General features: G+C 49.6%; 2 protein-coding genes across 5 annotated transcripts; both read right to left on the minus strand.

Moving 5' to 3' along the window:
- Window positions 1-1,367: 1,367 nt before the first annotated feature.
- LOC119102996 (larval cuticle protein 65Ag1) lies at window positions 1,368-14,052 on the minus strand. Of its 4 annotated transcripts, none has more exons than XM_037226461.1 (3): window positions 13,980-14,026; window positions 2,425-2,562; window positions 1,368-1,787 (listed from the first exon to the last, which is right to left on the minus strand). In XM_037226461.1, the coding sequence occupies exons 1-3, from the start codon at window positions 13,986-13,988 to the stop codon at window positions 1,551-1,553; spliced, it is 384 nt and encodes a 127-aa protein (XP_037082356.1). In that variant the 5' UTR covers window positions 13,989-14,026; the 3' UTR covers window positions 1,368-1,550. The 4 variants fall into 4 exon arrangements, with proteins under 4 accessions (XP_037082356.1, XP_037082364.1, XP_037082350.1 ...); XM_037226469.1 differs by lacking the exon at window positions 13,980-14,026 and adding an exon at window positions 8,610-8,653; XM_037226455.1 differs by lacking the exons at window positions 1,368-1,787; window positions 2,425-2,562; window positions 13,980-14,026 and adding exons at window positions 7,072-7,356; window positions 8,026-8,163; window positions 8,610-8,642.
- A 4,702-nt stretch (window positions 14,053-18,754) lies between these two features.
- On the minus strand, window positions 18,755-20,429 carry LOC119103037 (larval cuticle protein 65Ag1-like). The gene is made up of 3 exons (XM_037226491.1): window positions 20,396-20,429; window positions 19,803-19,940; window positions 18,755-19,177 (listed from the first exon to the last, which is right to left on the minus strand). Exons 1-3 carry the CDS (start codon window positions 20,402-20,404, stop codon window positions 18,941-18,943), a joined length of 384 nt encoding a protein of 127 aa, XP_037082386.1. The 5' UTR covers window positions 20,405-20,429; the 3' UTR covers window positions 18,755-18,940.
- Between the last annotated feature and the right edge of the window lie 3,096 nt (window positions 20,430-23,525).

Consider the following 23,525-nt stretch of genomic DNA (forward strand, 5'->3'; position numbering starts at 1 on the left):
GTGGCAGAGATTCCTTCCGTGCGTTTGTCGGACAAGGACAAAACAGAGCGGCACCATGTACCATAAAGCCCCATAGCGCGTGCAATACGTTTGTCTAGATGCCATGATTCGGCGCACTATGCCAACAAGCAGACTTTGTCAAAAGGCGAAGTTTAATAATCCCACACCAGCAAAGTTTTGGACAAGAAGGATGTCGGCTCCCGTCATTTAGAGCTGCTTGCGCCCAGTCACGAAATACATGTCAGCATTTTTCAAAAATGTACGAGAATTTCCCTGGTCATTTTATCCCAAGCAGGCTCCAGAGAAAAATGTTTGAGACTACCGATTTGTGCACGTCGTCCAAAAATGTTGGATGCAACCGTCCGGGAATACCTTGTATAAGTCCTCGACTGCTTTGTCCCCGTCATGTCGTGTAACCGTGAAGGCCCTTTCGTCGCCCAACGATTGGTATCTGCCATAACTGCCAAAGGAAGTCAGAACCAATTGAACACAACTGCGGGAACGGCATAAGCTTAAGGTGTCCTTTCCTGCTCGTGGAATTTGATCTCCCGAGGGGAAACAATGTTTAAACGGACGAATAAGTTTTGCAAGCTGGCCACTCTTGTTTGTCGAATGGTACGGATGAGCCGGATAGATTAAGTTGCGCACCAACAGAAAACAACAGTAGATGTGCGTCTATCGTAATCGCTTGGACGCTTTCTGATTTCCAGCATATGTTATATGAATTAAGAGCGGACAGTGCTTTTCATGTTTACCCCCGACCTTGCACGGTCACTGGGCTAGTCTTCAAGGAAGTGTCCTTTCGTGTGTCCTTAGCCTGCCTCCCCCCTCGACACTTTTCTGGGAAAGGTTTCTACGCCTAGTGTAAATCATTATGTGCTTTCGATAAAATGCGGTAGTTGTGTCAATTCAACCAAGCACAGTGTTAGAGTTCAGTGTATTGTTTTTGGCATTTGTTGAATCGGACAAGTACACAGGCAGCGCCTAACCTTACCCTCAAAATGACCTAAGCTGCTATCCAGTGGCTATATGCAATTGTCCCAGCCAGTGAAGATCGGTGCGGTTCTATATCGTTTTTGTTTTTGTACCACTTTACATTGCAAATGCATTCATGAGGCATCAGCTTTGCTCTTCGTTATAATCCCTTGGTGCAGTTTTCTTTAAAAAGTATTAACGCCCCATTGATGATTAACTTACGAGTTCCACGGCCAGGCCACCAGAAAACGCAAATGTGTATCAGATGGTAAGTTGTACTCGTCCACATCTACCCGCCGTGCCCACGATTTCGTCTTCGCTGCTGTTTGAGGTATACATAGTACCTCATATGGAAGGTGACTGGCTGGCCCATATAGAACAAACAGAGGTTTATGCGATGGCATATATTGAGAGCAGGTTCCTGTACAGTAACAACAGAAAGCTTTAACCCACTCGGTCTATTTGCGAGCGGGGAAGACGGATAAACCCAGGTACATATGAAAACGGAAAGGTACGTAACAACGCATGGCAGGGACTGATCACAAATGAGTTAGCGGCCGCGGCCGGCGGTCCCACTACTGGGTCTCGGCCCAGAACAGCTCCGGGTGGTCGGCCCGCAGCTGCTCGTACTCAGCAATCTGCGCCGGCGCCACGGGCAGGTGCGGCGCATCCGGCTGGAAGCCTCCCTCGTTGGCCGCGTACGACACCGAGTACGTGTTGCCGTCGTCGGCGACGAAGGTGTACGAGCCTTGCACGTCGATCGAGCCGGTCTCGGGCTCGGGGCCGGGCAGCACGGTGCCGGCCTCCTCCGCCTGCGGTCAAGTCAGGTTAGGTCAGGTCAGGTCAGATTGTGAGTGTACACCGGCTTGTTGATGTTGTGCCCTTATCGGCGTCAGTGACAATGGTGATTAGAAAACAGCCAAATGCCGCCATAAGCTGAACGTTGAAATGACAAAAAGAAGAATATTCAACAGCCTCCTGTAGAATACCAATCGACGCTGGCTGACCTTGGCGTGGTAAACTATTGGTCAGCCTGCTGTAACGGGTCACGAAAGGGAGCAGCTAGTGGTCGGAGGGGACCAGACGGGGGCATAGCGCAGGCTGTAGCACACATGTCGCTAGTCGCATTGGGCGAAACTGAACTTAATTGTCAAGCAATTGCTTCTCTATGCTAAATGCGTGCCCCCTAAATGAAACACTTTATGTTCATGCTTCCTCACAGATGAATTGAACACTTCTATGAAGCTGGAACATACAAAAGCTTTCTCCACGCAGCTGTCAAATTATTTCCGACTGTTTAAATAAGTGTGAGGGCCCGTCCGGCGTAAGCGCTTGTGGTTCATGTGGTCTAAAGCGTCCACCGGCATCGACAACCCCAGCCATTTCAGTGGTCCGTCTCAATGCAGGGAGGGGGGGGGGGGGGGGGGGGGGGGTAGCCCGACGACTCACACTCTGTCCGTTGTCCAGCTGGTACTGGTAGTTGTAGTTTCCCTGATCGTCCTGGTCGAATGACTGGCTGACGACGTTGACCTGGGGCTGGTTCTGGGGCGCAGCCAGGGCCGAAGCCACCACGGCGAACACAATCATCTGTGGACACGAGACAGCGTCGGTCATTGTTGGTGCCACACGGCCACACCGATCCCCTGATCTGCACAGAAACACGCGTGTACGGCTGCGCCGGCGAGGCGAGGTACATCTAGACTGATAAAGTACAACTGGGAACTTCTTGGCGGCTTTACCCTAAAGGGGGAGCGGTAGACACTGGCTTAAATGAGGTCAGAGGGAAATAATCCAGACAAAAAACAGCTCTCTCCCTTTCTCACACTCTATCTTTAAATTTAATTTAATTAAGTGATGATCAGGTTCTATATATAGCAAGTCTATGAAGATCATAAAAAGTTTAGCTGTTCGTCATCAGCACTACTCTGAGACCCTCACGTTTCGCTGCCAAGTCAGCGACAGACTTCGCCAGTTCCAATCGCCCTGCCTACCTGGCGGCCACCGCTGGCTCTAACCGGCCCCTTCAACACTCACCAGCTTCATGGCTGCGCGGTGTGAGTTGGGGGTCACGAGCTGAGTGCGTCGAGAGACTGTTGCCTATCGCTTGGTGGCCGGTGCTTTTATACGCTTCCCCGGCTCTCACTGTGGCGGCCGTTGGCCATGGGGCCTCTCGGCTGCCAACCGTGGCTCCATCTTCCGGGCGGTGGCGGCGGAGATGGGTGAGCGGCCCGAGGACAGCCCTGCGGCGTGCGAGCAGGGCCATCAGGACCAGGGGTGTACCTGAGGTTGCACCTGAGGCCGACAGCACGGGAAGGGCAGCCATTGCTACAGCTACACACACTCGCAGCCGAACTGTCTCCACAGCATTTGTGGTTATTTAGTGGAGAGGATGGGAGGCATGTGTATCTCTTTTTTTAATTGTGATCGTACTTTTCTCGGTATGTCACTGATCAAGTATTTTGGCTAAACGGGGAAGCAGCCTGCTGGCTTCTCACTAGCGTGCAGTGTTAAGTCCTCGTCAAAAAAGGGAAGTATGTCCGTTGAAAAGTTCTACGGTCTCATGGGTTCAACAATGGACAAATTGTCGTTAAATCGACTTATAGACAACACCCGTAATGTAGAATAACCATAAAGCCTTCATGTGTGCATTGAGGATAGAATTCTCCCTGCACTTTATCATTACACTTAATGCGAAAACTGCACCGTAAACGCACGCCACTTCACAACGGATACCGACACAGACACATGTGTGTGTACCTTGGTAAACATGTCAAAGTGGAAATACAAAAAGGTGCTAAACAAAAAGACGTCAAAAGCATCAGGATGTAATGGAGAACATTTGAACGTTGTTTTGAGCTCTCAAAAGGAATATTTCGGTACGTTTTAGAGGACACTCATCTTTCCCGTACTACGCGAACAACGTTTTGTTTGAAATGTGTTTCGTGAAACGCCATCTCCAGTTAAAACTGGTATTTTGAGCCAAATGCTTCTACGCTGTTTGCCTTTTATTTGTGGCCTTTGCGCAAAGGCCGCATAATGTTTTTCATCGAAATTTGTAAAAAAGAGTGGAGCTAATTTTCCACAAAGTTTAGCTTTAATACAATGAGGACCTTCATGCGTATTAACTGCATATATTTGTGTAGAGTTGTGCAGCATATGATACAGAGCGGACACAATGGCACGCTATAGCTGTTCAAACCGATTGAATCAATCAATGCATCATACGCCAGTCATGTCTTTACGATCACACAGTGTCCTTTATGTTTGAGGTCATTGCAAACTCCATCATTTCACCGAGATCTCGTTTTATTTGTTTATCTTTGTGCTTATCAGATGGAACCGAACTCAGTCATACTTAAGTATTGCTCTGATCCGCCGTTTTCATACCGCAGACTGATAGGAAGGGGGAGGGGGTTGATGCGACCTCCTGGCATTTACAAACTAGTGAAGACTGGGTTTGGAGGAAAATACGAGCAAAGTGGGGAAATTGTAATACCAGAACTCGCCATTGGCTTTAGTTTGTATGCTGTGAGGTCAATACTTGACCCAATTATGTGTGCGAGGTTCAGAAATAGAATTGTGTTTTTGTGTAATTTTGAGTAAAACGTGTGTGTCCTACGTGTGACAGCAAGACAGTGAGAGCACATAACTTGCTAATGTAACAACGTCGGCGCGCCGGGCGCGTTCCGCGTCATCGTCGGTCGCCGCCGGCCGTAGAGCGCCGTGCAATGTTCTTCAAAGACCGCCGCTGCTCCAAAGCTAGGAGAACCAGAAACATGTTTTTGGTGTAAAAACCCGCAAAACGGATGCCCCTAGGCCACGAAAAATTGAACACGATTGAATGTTATTCTGGAAAGGCACTCTCAAAAAGCCTTAGGGGTGGTCACATCCAACCAGTTGTCCTATGAAGGCGATGATTAACAAACATTTACTTGTGAGCATGACAGTATGATGACGATTGGGGTTTTAGGGCGCGTCGACTTTAGGGTCATTTTGCACCGAGTATGACAGTAGAGAGTAGAATATTTTATCCAGTATTTTCACCGCGAAATGATGTCTGTAAAGGGCTATCATCCTCCGGATCTCAAAGCATAACCAAGGAGCAGCCGTTTCCTTTAACACAACTACATGCACTATGGTACGACACGTCAGAAACTTGGCTCTTAATTGTCATGTCCAGCATGCATCACAAATATTTCGTTGTGTCCGCTTTCTATCAAAACGGCCATAGGTTCAGCTCGCACTAAAACAGCAAATTTCATTGACCTGGACACCGAGCATATTGGCTACTTTTTTAAGGCAATGGTACATTTCGGTTCAAATATCAGACAATTCTGATTGATGTGTGGAATTAAGCACTCGACTTGAGTGAGCACAACTAAGACTTGCACCAACAAAAGGGTAACTAAAATAAAAAGCAGCGCCTTCATAGATTAACTGCGAAGAGGAGCATGCCTGCTAGCACACGTCCAGCGAACAAGGCACATCTTCCTCACAGCACAAGGGTGAAATTACTTTAAAATTGTGGTTGTTCGCGTCGCAGACTGTGGCGTTCGTTTGTGCGATGGCACCGGTAAACTAATCAACGAGTGGAAATGCAGTACTGATTATTGCTGCAGTCGTCCGGACAACATCACCTGGCGGTAATTTGGAAGACGGCTGAAGCGCAGGTTATTGTCAGATTTGTACTCACTGCCGTGTAAAACCACAAAAGGCAGCTCTCTAGGCAAATGCGGAAGGTCGAGAAACAGCAGGGCGTGCTTGTTTAGTGTAATGTCAGATCTTACTTCGTCGCATCAATGAAAAGACTTCGGCACACATCGCGTAGAGCCCGGTACAGAGGCATGGAGGGGGCGCAGCCTGGTGGCCAGGTGTCACGAGACTGCAGGCTGCCGCCTCTCCAGTTGCAACCACGGGTCAAGTTCACTGAATAAACAGGCGGCCACGGTGACGTCTGCGTCACTCATGCGTTGTCATTGTCGCGCGGTAACAGCTGACCATGTGCTGATGCAAGTTTACGATTGATGATTATTTGATAGCCTTGACGTGTTTGATAGTTGAAGTTTGATAGTCCCACGCCAGCAATGTTTAGAAGAAGAAGGATGTTGCCTTCCGTCAGTTGGAGCTGCTTGTGCTGACACACGAAATACATGTCGGTATTTCTCGAAAATGTATTAGCCATGTCTTGTTTAGTTTACCCCATACAGCTGCACAGATAGATGTTTGAAAATCCCAGTTTGCGCCTTTTGCCAAAAAATTTTGGATGTCACTGTCCGGGGGAATCTTTTGCAAGTCATTAAGTTCTTTGACACGGTTATGCATAATAGTGAAGTTTCATCGCCCACAAACTGGCTAGCAAACAAAAACTAGACGGGGCTGTCATGCTGCGAAATGTACCTTTAGCATGTCATTAGCCTGCCTCTCCCTCAACACACCTTTGGAAAGGTTTCTACGCCCAGTGTAAATCATTTTGTGCTTTCGATAAGGTGCGGTCGTTGTATCAATTCAACCAATTACAATGTTAGTGATCAATGTCTTGTTTTTGACAATATTAAATGGGACAAGTACATAAGCAGTACCTAACCTTACCATTGAAGTAACGTAGGCTGTTATCCAGTGGCTATATGCAACTGCCCCAGCCAGTGAAGATCGGTTCAGTTCTATATCGCTTTTTCGTATCACTTTAAATTGTAAATGCATTCATGAAGTATCAGCTTTGCACTTCATTATAAATGCCACGGAGCAGTTTTCTTTTAAAAAAGTATTAACGCCCCAATGATGATTAAATTAGAGGTCCCCGACCAAACCACCTGAAAACTAGAATGTGCATCAGACGCTAATTTGTACTCATCCATATCTACCTGCCGTGCCCACGGTTTCGTCTTCTCTGCTGTTAGAGGTATACGTGGTATCTCATATGGAAGGTGACTTGCTGGCCCATAATGAACAAACAAATCTTAATGCGATGGCATATATTGAAAGCAGGTACCTGTACAGTAACAACAGAGAGCTTTAACCCACTCGGTCTATTCGCGAGCGGGGAAGACGGATAAACCCAGGTACATACGAAAACGGAAGGATACGTAACAACGCGTGGCAGGAGACTGATCACAAAGGAGTTAACGGCCTCGGCCGGCGGTCCCACTACTGGGTCTCGGCCCAGAACAGCTCCGGGTGGTCGGCCCGCAGCTGCTTGTACTCAGCAATCTGCGCCGGCGCCACGGGCAGGTGCGGCGCATCCGGCTGGAAGCCTCCCTCGTTGGCCGCGTACGACACCGAGTACGTGTTGCCGTCGTCGGCGACGAAGGTGTACGAGCCCTGCACGTCGATCGAGCCGGTCTCGGGCTCGGGGCCGGGCAGCACGGTGCCGGCCTCCTCCGCCTGCGGTAAGTCAGGTTGGGTCAGGTCAGGTCAGGTTGTGAGTGTACACCGGCTTGTTGATGCTGTGCCCTCATCGGCGTCAGTGACAATGGAGATTAAAAAACAGCCCATTGGCGCGGTAAACTGAACACTGAGATGACAAAAAGGAGAATATTTAGCAGTCTCATGTAGAATGCCGATCGACAACGACTGATCCAGGTTTAGTGGTTTATTGACCAGCATTCTGAAACGACCGCGAAAGGGAGCAGCTAGTGGTCGGACGGGACCAGATGGGGACACAGTGTAGCTGCAACACATGTCACTAGTCGTGTTGTGTGAAACTGGGATCATTCGGCAAGCATTTACTTTTTTAAGCTAAAGGCTTGCCACCTAAACAAAGCTCGTTGTGCTCATATCTCGTCGCAGATAAACTGAGCACATCTGTAAATCTGGCGCATTCAGAAGCTTTCATCAAGAAAGTGTTAAATTATTCGCGATTGTTTACATAAGTGTGCGGACCTGTCCGGCGTAAGCGCTTGTGGTTCTTGTGGTCTAAAGCGTCCACCGGCATCGACAACGCCAGCCAGTCCGGTGGTCCGCCTCACTGCAGGGGTGGGCTCTATGGAGGGTCTGCCCCTGCAGTGAAGAGGGGGGGGGGGGGGGGGGGGGGTGGGAGGACCGGCGACTCACACTCTGTCCGTTGTCCAGCTGGAACTGGTAGTTGTAGTTTCCCTGCTCATCCTGGTCGAACGACTGGCTAACGATGTTGACCTGGGGCTGGTTCTGGGGCGCAGCCAGGGCCGAAGCCACCACGGCGAACACGATCATCTGTGGACACGAAACAGCGCCGGTCAGTGTTGGTGCCACACGGTCACACCGATCCCCTGATCTGCACAGAAACACGCGTGTGCGGCCGCGCCGCCGAGGCGAGGTACATCTAGACTGATAAAGTACAACTGGGAACTTCTTGGCGGCTTGACCCTAAAGGGGGAGCGGTAGACACTGGCTTAGATGAGGTCAGAGGGAAATAATCCAGACAAGAAGCAGCTCATTCCCTTTCTCACACTCTATCTTTAAATTTCATTTCATTAAGTGATGATCAGGTTCAATGTATAGAACGTTCATGAAAATCATAGATGGTTTAGCGTTTCGTCATCAGCACTTGTTTGAGTCCCTCACGTTTCGCTGCCAAGTCAGCGACAGACTTCGCCAGTTCCAATCGCCCTGCCACCTGGCGGCCACCGCGGGCTCTAACCGGCCCCTTCAACACTCACCAGCTTCATGGCTGCGCGGTGTGAGTTGGGGTCACGAGCTGAGTGCGTCGAGAGACTGTTGCCTATCGCTTGGTGGCCGGTGCTTTTATACGCCACCCCGGCTCTCACTGTGGCGGCCGTTGGCCATGGAGCCCCTCGGCTGCCAACCGAGGCTCCATCTTCCGGGCGGTGGCGGCGGAGATGGGTGAGCGGCCCGAGGACAGCCCTGCGGCGTGCGAGCAGGGCCATCAGGACCAGGGGTGCACCTGAGGTTGCACCTGAGGCCGACAGCACGGGAAGGGCAGCCATTGCTACAACTGCACACACTCGCAGCCGAACTGTCTCCACAGCATTTGTGGTTATTTAGTGGAGAGGATGGGAGGCATGTGTACTTCTTTTTTAATTGTGATCGTACTTTACTCGGTATATCACTGATCAAGTATTTTGGCTAAACGGGGAAGCAGCCTGCTGGGTTCTCACTAGCATGCAGTGTTAAATCCTCGTCAAAAAAGGGAAGCATGTCCGTTGAAAAGTTCTGCGGTCTCATGGGTTCAACAATGGACAAATTGTCGTTAAATCAATTTATAGACATCACACGTAATGTAGAACAACCATAAAGCCTTCATGTGTGCATTGAGGATAAAATTATCCCTGCACTTTATCATTACACTTAATGCGAAAACTTCACCATAAACGCACGCCACTTCACAACGGATACCGACACAGACACATGTTGTGTGTGTACCTTGGTAAACATGTCAAAGTGAAAATACAAAAAAGGTGCTAAACAGAAAGACGTCATTAGCATCAGGATAAAATAGAGAACATTTGAGCGTTGTTTCGAGCTCTCAAAAGGAATATTTTGGTACGTTTTAGAGGACATCCATCTTTCCCGTACTACGCGAACACCGTTTTATTTGAAATGTGTTTCGTGAAACGCCATCTCCAGTTAAAACTGGTATTTTGAGCCAAATGCTTCTACGCTGTTTGCCTTTCATTTGTGGCCTTTGCGCAAAGGCCGCATAGTGTTTTTCATCGAAATTTGTAAAAGAGTGGAGCCAATTTTCCACAAAGCTTAGCTTTATTACAATGAGGACATTCATGCGTATTAACTGCATATATTCGTGTAGAGTTATGTAGCATATGATACAGAGCGGACACAATGGCACGCTATAGCTGTTCAAACCGATTGAATCAATCAATGCATCATTCGCCAGTCATGTCTTTACGATCACACGGTGTTTTTTATGTTTGAGGTCATTGCAAACTCCATCATTTCACCGAGATCTCGTTTTATTTGTTTATCTTTGTGCTTATCAGATGGAACCGAACTCAGTCATACTTAAGTATTGCTCTGATCCGCCGTTTTCATACCGCAGACTGATAGGAAGGGGGAGGGGGTTGATGCGACCTCCTGGCATTTACAAACTAGTGAAGACTGGGTTTGGAGGAAAATACGAGCAAAGTGGGGAAATTGTAATACCAGAACTCGCCATTGGCTTTAGTTTGTATGCTGTGAGGTCAATACTTGACCCAATTATGTGTGCGAGGTTCAGAAATAGAATTGTGTTTTTGTGTAATTTTGAGTAAAACGTATGTGTCCTACGTGTGACAGCAAGACAGTGAGAGCACATAACTTAGCTAATGTAACTACGTCGGCGCGCCCGGCGCGTTCCGCGTCATCGCCGGTCGCCGCCGGCCGTAGAGCGCCGTGCAATGTTCTTCAAAGACCGCCGCTGCTCCAAAGCCAGGAGAACCAGAAACATGTTTTTGGTGTAAAAACCCGCAAAACGGATGCCCCTAGGCTACGAAAAATTGAACACGATTGAATGGTATTCTGGAAAGGCACTCTCAAAAGCCTTAGGGGTAGTCACATCCAACCAGCTGCCCTTCGAAGGCGATTATTAACAAACATTTCTTGTGAGTATGACAGTATGATGGTGATTGGGGTTTTAGGGCGCGTCGACTTTAGGGTCATTTTGCGCCGAGTATGACAGTAGAGAGTAGAATATTTTATCCAGTATTTTCACCGCGAAATGGTGTCTGCAAAGAGCTATCATCCTCCGGATCTCAAAGCATAACCAAGGAGCAGCCGTTTCCTTTAACACAACTACATGCACTATGGTACGACACGTCAGAAACTTGGCTCTTAATTGTCATGTTCGGCATACATCACAAATATTTCGTTGTGTCCGCTTTCTATCAAAACGGCCATAGGTTTAGTTCGCACTAAAACAGCAAATTTCAGCGCGTTCATAGATTAACTGCGAAGAGGAGCATGCCTGCTAGCACACGTCCAGCGAACAAGGCACATCTTCCTCACAGCACAAGGGTGAAATTACTTTAAAATTGTGGTTGTTCGCGTCGCAGACTGTGGCGTTCGTTTGTGCGATGGCACCGGTAAACTAATCAACGAGTGGAAATGCAGTACTGATTATTGCTGCAGTCGTCCGGACAACATCACCTGGCGGTAATTTGGAAGACGGCTGAAGCGCAGGTTATTGTCAGATTTGTACTCACTGCCGTGTAAAACCACAAAAGGCAGCTCTCTAGGCAAATGCGGAAGGTCGAGAAACAGCAGGGCGTGCTTGTTTAGTGTAATGTCAGATCTTACTTCGTCGCATCAATGAAAAGACTTCGGCACACATCGCGTAGAGCCCGGTACAGAGGCATGGAGGGGGCGCAGCCTGGTGGCCAGGTGTCACGAGACTGCAGGCTGCCGCCTCTCCAGTTGCAACCACGGGTCAAGTTCACTGAATAAACAGGCGGCCACGGTGACGTCTGCGTCACTCATGCGTTGTCATTGTCGCGCGGTAACAGCTGACCATGAGCTGATGCAAGTTTACGATTGATGATTGTTCGATACCTTAGGGTGTTTGATAGTTGAAGTTCGGTGGTCCCACACCAGCAAGTTTTAGAAGAAGAAAGATGTCACCTTCCGTTGTTTGGAGCTGCTTGTACTGACACACGAAATACATTTCGGTATTTCTCAAAATGTTTTAGATATGCCTTGTTTAGTTTTCCCCAAAACAGCTGCACAGATAGATGTTTGAGAACCCCAGTTTGCGCCTTTTCCCCACAAATTTTGGATGCAACCGTCAGGGGGAGTCTTGGGCAAGACATTCAATTCTCTGACACAGTCATGCACAATAGTGAAGTTTCACCGCCCACAAACTGGCCAACAAACAAAAACTAGACGGGGCTGTCATGCTACGAAATGTACCTTTAGGATGTCCTTAGCCTGCTTCCCCCTCAACACACCTTTGGAAAGGTTTCTACGCCCAGAGTAAATCATTATGCGCTTTCGATAAGATGCGGTCGTTGTATCAATTCAACCAATTACAGTGTTAGTGATCAATGTCTTGTTTTTTACAATATTAAATGGGACAAGTACATAAGCAGCGCCTAACCTTACCATTGAAATGACCTAAGCTGTTATCCAGTGACTAAATGCAGTTGTTCCAGCCAGTGAAGATCGGTTCAGTTCTATATCGCTTTTTTGTATCACGTTAGATTGCAGATGGATTCATGAAGTATCAGCTTTGCTCTTTGCTATAAATGCCACGGAGCGGTTTTCTTCAAAAAGGTATTAGCGCCTCATTGACGATTGACTTAGAGTTCCAAGACCAGTGCCAACGTCAGAGTGCCAGACCAATGCTAATAAGTCACAAATGTGTATCAGATGGTAATTTGTACTCATCCATATCTACCTGCCGCGCCCACGACTCCGTTTTCGCTGCCGTTGGACGTATACGTGGTACCTCATATGGAAGGTGACTGGCTGGCCCATATAGAACAAACAGAGCTTAATGCGATGACATATATTGAGGGCAGGTTCCTGTACAGTAACAACAGATAACTTTAACCCACTCGGTCTATTCACGAGCGGGAAAGACGGATAAACCCAGGTGCATATGAAAACGGAAGGATACCTAACAACGCATGGCGGGGGACTGATCGCAAAGGAGTTAGCGGCCGCGGCCGGCGGTCCCACTACTGGGTCTCGGCCCAGAACAGCTCCGGGTGGTCGGCCCGCAGCTGCTCGTACTCAGCAATCTGCGCCGGCGCCACGGGCAGGTGCGGCGCATCCGGCTGGAAGCCTCCCTCGTTGGCCGCGTACGACACCGAGTACGTGTTGCCGTCGTCGGCGACGAAGGTGTACGAGCCCTGCACGTCGATCGAGCCGGTCTCGGGCTCGGGGCCGGGCAGCACGGTGCCGGCCTCCTCCGCCTGCGGTAGGTCAGGTTAGGTCAGGTCAGGTCAAGCCTGCATGATTAGAACACAGCCAAATGCCGCCATAAACTGAATGTTGAAATGACAAAAAGGAGAGTATTCAACAGCCTCATGTAGAATACCGATCGACGTCGGCTGGCCTTGGAGTGGTAAACTATTGGTCAGCCTGCTGTAACGGGTCACGAAAGGGAGCAGCTAGTGGTCGGAAAGGACCAGATGGGGGCATAGCGCAGACTGCAACACACATGTCGCTGGTCGCATTGGGCGAATCTAGGCTCAACTATCAAGCAATTACTTCTCTGTGCTAAATGCGTGCCCCCTAAATGAAACACTTTATGTTCATGCCTCGTCACAGATGAATTGAACACTTTTATAAGGCTGGAACATCCAGAAGCTTCCTCCACTAAGCTGTCAAATTATTCCCGACTGTTTAAATAAGTCTGGGGACCCGTCTGGCGTCAGCGTTTGTGGTTCTTGTGGTCTAAAGCGTCCACCGGCATCGACAACCCCAGCCAGTCCGGTGGTCCGCCTCTCTGCAGGGGGGGGGGGGGGGGGGGGGTAGCCCGACGACTCACACTCTGTCCGTTGTCCAGCTGGTATTGGTAGTTGTAGTTGCCCTGCTCGTCCTGGTCGAACGACTGGCTAACGATGTTGACCTGGGGCTGGTTCTGGGGCGCAGCCAGGGCCGAAGCCACCACGGCGAACACGATCATCTGTGGACACGGGACAGCGCAGGTCAGTGTTGGTGCCACAAGGCCACACCGATCCCCGGATCTGCACAGAAACACGCGTGTACGGCCGCGCCGCCGAGGCGAGGTACATCTAGACTGATAAAGTACAACTGGGAACTTCTTGGCGGCTTGACCCTAAAGGGGGAGCGGTAGACACTGGCTTAGATGAGGTCAGAGGGAAATAATCCAGACAAAAAACAGCTCTCTCCCTTTCTCACACTCTATCTTTAAATTTGATTTAATGAAGTGATGATCAGGTCTATATATAGAAGGCTCATGAAAATCATAAATAGTTTAGCTGTTTGTCATCAGCACTTGTTTGAGTCCCTCAGGTTTCGCCTCCATGTCACCGACAGGTCTCGCCCGTCCCAATTGCCCTGCCGCCTGGCGGCCACCGCTGTTTCTAACCGGCCCCTTCAACACTCACCAGCTTCATGGCTGCGCGGTGTGAGTTGGGGTCACGAGCTGAATGCGTCGAGAGACTGTTGCCTATCGCTTGGTGGCCGGTGCTTTTATACGCCGCCCCGGCTCTCACTGTGGCGGCCGTTGGCCATGGGGCCTCTCGGCTGCCAACCGAGGCTCCATCTTCCGGCGGAGGCGGCGGAGATGGGTGAGCGGCCCGAGGACAGCCCTGCGGCGTGCGAGCAGGGCCATCAGGACCAGGGATGTACCTGGGATTGTTCCTTAGGTCGGCAGCACGGAAATGGCAGCCATTGCTCTAACCACGCACACTCGCACCCGAACTGTCTTCACAGCACTTGTGGTTATTTAGTGGAGAGGATCGAGGCGTGTTTTTATGTTGTGATTGTAAAACTTGAAGTTTGTCAATGATCTAGTATGTCCGCTCATTGGGAAAGCAGCCTGCTGGGCACTCATAATACAGTGTCCATTCATTGTTGAAGAAGGGGAGTATTTTCGCTGAAATGAATGCGGATTTATGGGTTCAACGACAGAACAATATTCGTCATTACAGGGACTTATGAACAACAACCATGATGTGGTATAAACTTGAAGCCTTTACGCCAGCATTAAGGGCACATTCTCACTGGGTTATAACATTGGACATCATTTGAAAACTGCACTGCAAAACGTACTCCACTTTGCAACGCATGCCCACACAGGCCCGTATTTTGTGTGTGCCTTGGACAAGATGTCAAAATGGGAATATATACGGCTTCTATGCAAAAAGAAGCCGTAAGAATCGTGTTAAAAACGAGCAGCTTTGTACGTTGTTCCAAGGTGCTGTTCCTTTCCCTGTCAAACAATTGTTGCCCTGACCGACTCGGGGCACCCTGCAAACATTGGGCCCTCTCATAGGCACTGTGGGCCTCTGACCAACCAAGAAGCCTTCATTGCTTTAAGCGTACCGACCAACCAAAACTGCGGGCCCTGAAATTGTCCCTGTTTGGAAAATGGGCACCCAGGGCTCAGACAGACACGGAGCCGACTGTTGGTAGTATTTGACCAAAATAGAGAGCAGCTTTGTCCCGGGGCGTCCCCAATCGTTGCGATAGGCTCTCTGACTGACATTTGATGGCCCGGTCCTGACTTCGTGCACTCCAATCGGGCACTTGATCATCGGTCCCGAGGGGCTCTTCGGCTCCTCTGCGGGTCTCTCAAGCCCTGTCCCAGGCCGACCTCGGCCCTGTCTCTGCTTGGGAAATGGGCACTAAGTCCCAGGCCTGACCGGGGAATTTAATCTGACGACAAATCTTTCGCATGTCAAGGACGTTAACACTCCATCAAAGGAATACAGTTTCACAAACTAAGATTGGTGAGGCGAAACGGGAAAAATCTGACACCAAATACACTAAAAGACGGGCTACTTCCTGAACATGGCCGAATTCCCTCTCAATAACGCTAGGGAGTTGGGGTCCCACTCCGCTCCCCAACAGAATAGGAAAATACAGCCCTGGACTAATACGTTTGCTCGCTCTATCTCGTCGGAAGATTTTGTCGTTGGGTATCACTCTAAATTTGTTTGGCGTCGATCGTCGAAACCAGGTTTCAGTAACCGACGTAGAGTCCGGGTTATGTGGCTTTAGACCTTATCAGACGTACTCGGCTTCATGAGCAAAGAGTGCATGATGACATACACAACTAATAATGTTTGCCATGAAAATCCGGTTGATTGCCGCAAGGCGCGGTGGATGTACCGTCAGGTTTTGCGACTGTTCAGTCAATGTTTTAGGTTGAAGTGAATGATATCTTTCAAGTTCTCATCCGAATGTTGTCGGCTCATAACTTGATAACGCTTTGTTTTCATTTTTCGATAAGGCGCCGTGGCAAAATAACGCGGCTGTTGCGGTCTCAATGACGTGAGTCATCGCTGAATAATGCTAAAGCACTTCCATAACAGCACAAACTAGACCGTAGTAAACAAAGAATATATATATATATATATATATATATATATATATATATATATATATATATACATCGTGTTATCGGGAACACGCAGCATGCAGGAAAAACATGAAAGAAACGCGTAACTACCGAGGGGCGTTGACAGCGTGAATTGCTCAATCAGGTGCATGAAACTAAGCATGATATCACAGCTTTCATTTTCTTTGGATCCTTTACCTGTGAAACAGTTCGTAGAAGCCTTCTGTGAATTGACAAAATGTAGAGCTCCAACATGTAATATCCTATACGCACTTACTCTCCAGAAAGCTGAGGGACCAAACTTCCCGTTGGAGGGGGGGGGCAGACTAAACCGATGGGGGGGGGGGGCAGCTGCCTTCCCAAAGTAACACAAAATGACACTTGTGAGCACGAATGTGAATAACTTTGAAACTTTATTTACCTGCGTCGCAGGCTGCAGCGTTCGTTGTTACGTAATATGTAGTACCAGTAAGTTGATCGACGTATGGAAATGCAGTACTGATTATCGCTGTAGTCGGCTGCGACAGCCTTTCAGGACAACGTCACTGGATTGTCATTTTGAAGACGGCTGATGTACAGGTTATTGCTAGCTTTGTACGAACGGTCGTGTAAACTACAAAAGACAGCTCTGTAAGCCAATGCAGGAGGTCGAGAAACAACAGGGGCCTACTTGTTTAGTGTACCGTCAGGTCTTACCCCGTCCCGATCTTAACACCACCAGTGAAAGGACTTCGGCACACGTTGCGTAAAGCCCGGTGCAAAGACATGAAAGGGGCGCAGACTGGCGGCCAGGTGTCTCGCGGCTGCAGGCTGCTGCCTCTCCAGGTGCTACCACGGGTCAAGCTCGCTGAATAAGCAGGCGGCCACGCTGATTCCCGTGCCACTGATGCGCCGTTAATGTCGCGCGGTACCAGCTAACCACGTGCTGATGCAAGCTTACGACTGATGATCATTCGGTAGCCCTCGTGTGAGGTGGGCTGGTGACGGTGGGAAAATGTGCAAAACAGCTGCGTAAGTAAATAGGTAGTGCATAGTTGGGTTAAATAAACTGGCACAAAGAACATCGAAAAGTATACTTTGTGTGCTTGTTTGTGACTTCTTAAACATCAGCAGACATTCACCCAATTATTATTGCAGTCCGGCTATACATTTATTGATTTACACAGAAGATAACAGAAACATGTGGGTGACGTAGTCAAATATGTGCATACAGCTACTCAAGCGAGCCGGTGCGCGGTGGGTCACGTTCTTTCCGTTGGGACATATGGTAAACATAATAAGCATATGGTACTCAGCCTTTTCCAACGCATTTATAAGTGGAGAAAATATTTTCAGAGAGCACCGGCGTGTTCAAGTGTATGCCGCCAACCACTACGGCTAGCAACAACGATGGGACACCGTGGGTTTGCGGGAGGCATTTCTGAACGGTTGTGGTTTGCGGTGACAGCGGTTCCTTCCGTTAGTTTGTCGGACAAGGACAAAACAGAGCAGCATCATGTACCATAAAGCCCCACAGTGCGTGCAATGCGTTTGTCTAGATGTCATGATTCGGCGCACTATACCAACAAGCAGACTTTGTCAAACGGTGAAGTTGAATAGTCCCACACCAGCAAAGTCTTGGAGAAGAAGGGCGTCGGCTTCCGTCATTTGGAGCTGCTTGTGCCCAGTCACGAAATACATGTCAGTATTTTTCAAAAATGTATGAGCCTTTCTCTGTTTAGTTTAGCCCAAGCAGGCTCCAGAGAAAAATGTTTGAGACTACCGATATGCGCATCTCGTCCAAAAATGTTGGATGCAACCGTCCGGGAAAACCTTGTATGAGTCCTCGACTGCTTTGTCCCCGTCATGTCGTGTAACCGTAAAGGCCCTTTCGTCGCCCAACGATTGGTATCTGCCATGTCTGCCAAAGGAAAGTCAGAACCAATTGAACAAAACTGCGGGAACGGCATAAGCTTAAGGTGCCTTTCCGCTCGTGGAATTTGTTCTCCCGAGGGGAAACCATGTTTAAACGGACGGATAAGTTTTGCAAGGTTTGCAATAAGCCACTCTTGTTTGTCGAATGGTACGGATGAGCCGAATAGATTTAGTCACGCACCAGCAGAAAACAACAATAGATGCATGTGTAGCGTGATCACCTGGGCGCTTTCTGATTTCCAACATATGTTATATGAGTTAAGAGCGGACAGTGCTTTTCATCTTTATCCCCGACCTTGCACGGTCACTGGGCTAGTCTTCAAGGAAGTGTGTGTCCTTTCGTGTGTCCTTAGCCTGCCTCCCCCCTCAACACTTTTTTGGGAAAAGTTTCTACGCCTAGTGCAAATTATTATGTGCTTTCGATAAAATGCTGTCGTTGTGTCAATTCAACCAAGCACAGTGTTAGAGTTCAGTGTATTATTTTTGGTATTTGTTGAATCGGACAAGTACAAAAGCAGCGCCTGACCTTACTCTTAAACTGACCTAAGCTGCTATCCGGTGGCTATATGGAATTGTCCCAGCCTGTGAAGATCGGTACGGTTCTGTATCGTTTTTGCGCTTGTATCACTTTGAACTGCAAATGCATTCATGAAGCATCAGCTTTGCTCTTCGTTATAAATGCCACGGCGCAGTTTTCTTTAAAAACGTATTAACGCTCCATTGGCGATTAACTTAACAGTTCCACGACCAGGCCACCCGAAAACGCAAATGTGTATCAGATGGTAAGTTGTACTCGTCCATATCTACCTGCCGTGCCCACGGTTTCGTCTTCGCTGCTGTTTGAGGTATACATAGTACCTCAAATTGAAGGTGACTAGCTGGCCCATATAGAACAAACAGAGGTTAATGCGATGGCATATATTGAGAGCAGGTTTCTGTACAGTAACAACAGAAAGCTTTAACCCACTCGGTCTATTCACGAGCGGGGAAGACGGATAAACCCAGGTACATATGAAAACGGAAAGGTACGTAACAACGCATGGCAGGGACTGATCACAAAGGAGTTAGCGGCCGCGGCCGGCGGTCCCACTACTGGGTCTCGGCCCAGAACAGCTCCGGGTGGTCGGCCCGCAGCTGCTCGTACTCAGCAATCTGCGCCGGCGCCACGGGCAGGTGCGGCGCATCCGGCTGGAAGCCTCCCTCGTTGGCCGCGTACGACACCGAGTACGTGTTGCCGTCGTCGGCGACGAAGGTGTACGAGCCCTGCACGTCGATCGAGCCGGTCTCGGGCTCGGGGCCGGGCAGCACGGTGCCGGCCTCCTCCGCCTGCGGTAAATCAGGTTAGGTTAGGTCAGGTCAGGTTACGAGTGTACAGCGGCTTGTTGATGCTGTGCCCTTATCGGCGTCAGTGACAACGGTGATTAGAAAACAGCCAAAGGCCGCCACAAATTGAACGTTGAAATGACAAAAAGGAGAATATTCAACAGCCTCCTGTGGAATACCAATCGACGCTGGCTGGTCTTGGCGTGGTAAGCTATTGGCCAGCCTGCTGTAACGAGTCACGAAAGGGAGCAGCTAGTGGTCGGAGGGGACCAGACGGGGGCATAGCGCAAGCTGCAACGCACGTGTCACTAGTCGCATTGGGCGAAACTGGGCTCAACTGTCAAGCGATTACTTTTCTATGCTAAATGTGTGCCCCTAAATGAAAAGCTTTATGTTCATGCCTCGCCACAGATGAACTGAGCACTTTTATAAGGCTGGAACACCCAGAAGCGTTTTCCACGCAGCTGTCAACTTATTCCCGACTGTTTAAATAAGTATGGAAACCCATCCGACGCAAGCACTTGTGGATCTTGTGGTCTAGAGCGTCCACCGGCGTCCGCAGCCCCGGCCGGTTTGGTGGTCCGCCTCACTGCAGGGGGGGAGGGGGGGGGGTAGCCCGACGACTCACACTCTGTCCGTTGTCCAGCTGGTACTGGTAGTTGTAGTTGCCCTGCTCATCCTGGTCGAACGACTGGCTAACGATGTTGACCTGGGGCTGGTTCTGAGGCGCAGCCAGGGCCGAAGCCACCACGGCGAACACGATCATCTGTGGACACGAGACAGCGCCGGTCAGTGTTGGTGCCACAAGGCCACACCGATCCCCTGATCTGCACAGAAACACGCGTGTACGGCTGCGCCGCCTAGGCGAGGTACACCTAGACTGATAACGTACAACTGGGAACTTCTTGGTGGCTTTACCCTAAAAGTGAAGCTGTATACAGTGGCTTGAAAGAGGAAAGATAAGTCAATGAGAAATAATCCTGACGAAAAATTGTTCTCTCCCAATCTCACGCTCTGACTTTAAATCTCGCTTGACTAAGTGATGATCAGGTCCTCTAAATACAGATTTAGCAAGAATCATAAATATTCTGGTTGTTCATCATCAGCGCTACTCTGAGTCCCTCAGGTTTCGCCTCCAAGTCACCGACAGGTCTCGCCCGTCCCGATTGCCCTGCCGCCTGGCGGCCACCGCTGGCTCTAACCGGACCCTTCAACACTCACCAGCTTCATGGCTGCGCGGTGTGAGTTGGGGTCACGAGCTGAGTGCGTCGAGAGACTGTTGCCTATCGCTTGGTGGCCGGTGCTTTTATACGTCACCCCGGCTCTCACCGTGGCGGCCGTTGGCCATGGAGCCCCTCGGCTGCCAACCGAGGCTCCATCTTCGGGGCGGAGGCGGTGGAGATGGGTGAGCGGCCCGAGGACAGCCCTGCGGCGTGCGAGCAGGGCCATCAGGACCAGGGGTGCACCTGAGGTTGCACCTGAGGCCGACAGCACGGAAAGGGCACCCATTGCTACAACTACGTACCCTTGCATCTAAACTGTCTGCAGCAGTTTTGATTATTTAGTGGGGAGGATGGGATGCATGTGTTTTTAGGCACTCATTTTGTGATGGTACACTTTCAGTATGCTACTAAACTAGTATATTGGCTCAATGGAGAAGCCGCCTACTGGGTTTCCATGATAACACAATGTCCAATCCTCGTGAGAAGAGGGGAGTAGGTTGGTAGCAAAGTTTTCCGGTCGTATGTGCTCAGCGATAGAAAAATTCCGATCGGTAAATCAAGTTATAAACCACAACTCTGATGCAAACTACCCACGAAGTCGTCTTTTGGGCATTGAAGGCACCTTATCACTACGCTCTAGCATAACATATGATGTGAACAATGCACCGCAAACGTACGCCACTTCGTAACGGATGCCCACACAGGCCTGTGTTGCGTCCATACCTTGGGAAATATGTCGTAGAGAAAATGCAAAAAAGACTGATAGACCAAAAGACGTCATGTGCGTCTTGACAAAATGGCACAAATTCCAGCGTTGTTTTCACCTTAAAAGGAATTTTTTAGTACGTGTTTATCGCACATTCGTATGCATTGCCTGAAGGGTGCATGGATGAAATGCGTTTCGTAAAATCCCATCTGCAGTTGAAGCCGGTCTTTTGAGCCATGTACTGTTACGCCGTCCAAAGAAAGTGTCTGGTGAGTGCGATTGCGTGCGTGAGTGCGTGCGTGCATGTGTGTGTTATGCGTGTGTGTGTGTGTGTGTGTGTGTGTGTGTGCGTACGTGCGTGCGCGCACGCGTAAGGGTGTGTGTGTGTGTGTGTGTGTGTGTGTGTGTGTGTGTGTGTGTGTGTGTGTGTGTGTGTGTGTGTGTGTGTGTGTGTGTGTGTGTGTGTGTGTGTGTGTGTGTGTGTATGTTTGTGTGTATGTTTGTGTGTGTGCGTGTGTGTGTGTGTATGTGTGTGTGTGTGTGTGCGTTTGTGTGTGCGTGTGTGTGTGTGTATGTGTGTGTGTGTGTGTGTGTGTGTGTGTGTGTGTGTGTGTGTGTGTGTGTGTGTGTGTGTGTGTGTGTGTGTGTGTGTGTGTGTGTGTGTGTGTGTGTGTGTGTGTGTGTGTGTGTGTGTGTGTGTGTGTGTGTGTGTGTGTGTGTGTGCGTATGTGTGTCTGGCCACTTCCTCCCAGATCCAGACAGCCTCCGCGCGATCCGAAACGGTGTCAATGCCAGCACTCCCGCGCCACGGGTGCGCTAAACGCCGCTCTCGGAGAAGAATCCCCGCCCGCGGCGCCGTCCGAGCACTTAATGACACGCAAAACGGTCGCGACCCCGGACAAAGACCTGTGACGCAACGTTGGCAAGGTCAGACTACCACTCAGCGCTGGATTTGGGGAAGGTCTCGGACCGGGAAGGCTAATCATTCAGAGTTGAGATAACGAGCGAATCCCAAATGAACCGAACGCCATTTAGTGGCGACGCTAAATATCGCGCGAAGCTGGTAAACATGTACGCGTACTAAACCCATCGTAACACGCAAACGGGACCACAATAGTAAAGCCCACGAGCCGGAGAATTGGCTTAATCGACCCCGCAGGCCACGATACATCGCTTCCCGGCAGCGGCGAGGTCGCGGCATTTCCGAGCGCTGCGTCTGTTAGGAGGCTTATAATCGTCGCATCAGCGGTATCTGGGTCAGGTCAGCTCGGCTGCGGTCAGGGCAAATGCAGGCGCAGAATTCACGTTAAAATGTTTGTAACGTAATCGGCAGAGTGGCTAGTGTTTCTTACAACGGTGAGCGGTAAACTCACCGTGGTGGAGTGATTTTGGTCAGTTTCCTGAGCTGAAACAACAACATGAGCCATTTTTAGGTCGCAGCTTGTCAGCCTGTGGGTCAGAAACAGGTTCTTTTCAAGAGAGATTGGGATGTGAAAGCTATTGGCAAAGTTAAAGAGTCTGTGAAACCCAAAAGTTCATGGCCGTTTACGCTTTTATCGCGCATATGCAGAGGGACGCAGGTCACAGCGCGTGGCTTTACGAAACTGTCTAATTGTTCCGCTGGTAGATTAATTAGGTAATGGAGGCTGGCTTCATGGGAAGATGATCAGATGCGCCCCGTCACCAGACATAACAGTCCAACGAAGACGCGCACTGCACACAACGTTTCAGAGCCGCTGCCCAGTACCGATCAAACTCCGAATAAGGACGATTCGAAGCAGCAGATCCAGTGGGTTCGAAGACGTAGCGCCGAGAGGCTCGCAACATGGTCTACGACCTTATTCCAAATGACATTATTGGTGACGATTCTTAAATCATCTGCAAGTAGAAAGCCGAGCTGTGCGATGATTGCAGCATTTAATAGAACAACTGTCAGGAGTCATGCCTATCTTCACTTAGACGAAAGTGACTGTTGAGTCCTATGGTCTCTCCACCCAAAGTCTCTCCGGCCATAAGAGACCACTGGTCTCTCCACCGTCCTTAGGTCTCATCCCCTAAAGATGGCCTGTGACTGAAAATCCGCGTCTATGTGCCTCTCTTCCGCTCAGCTTTTGTAGCAGTCGCCGTCTTTTTTCGTTTACCCACGTCCAGTTCAGTCTTCAGTTCGTCCAACTCAAATCATCGAGATATTCTTCACGTCCAGGATATTTTGCCCCCAATGGTATGATGTGTCTGCTTCATGTAATACTCAGGCCTTCGATCTCTCACCACCTATGCTCTAAAGGCAGCCAGTGTTGTTATAACCCAGCCAGTCCTTAATCCACCAGCGCAGCGAGCTTCTGGTCAGCACTTTTGAGTGCCGACGAAACCCGGCCTGCATTTCTCACACTTATTTTGACGGGGGTAATTCGTCCGCAGCGCC

This window comes from Pollicipes pollicipes, unplaced genomic scaffold (genome assembly GCF_011947565.3).
Source record: "Pollicipes pollicipes isolate AB1234 unplaced genomic scaffold, Ppol_2.1 Scaffold_2555;HRSCAF=2994_pilon_pilon_pilon, whole genome shotgun sequence".
In the NCBI taxonomy this organism is placed as follows: Eukaryota; Metazoa; Arthropoda; class Thecostraca; order Pollicipedomorpha; family Pollicipedidae; genus Pollicipes; species Pollicipes pollicipes.

Bases quoted from the DNA above. Each gene is read 5' to 3' on its own strand.
- LOC119102996 (XM_037226461.1), bottom strand. The intron at 1,788-2,424 runs GTGAGTCGTCGG...ACTTGACCGCAG, and splicing joins AGCTGGACAACGGACAGAGT to GCGGAGGAGGCCGGCACCGT.
- LOC119103037 (XM_037226491.1), bottom strand. The intron at 19,178-19,802 runs GTGAGTCGTCGG...GATTTACCGCAG, and splicing joins AGCTGGACAACGGACAGAGT to GCGGAGGAGGCCGGCACCGT.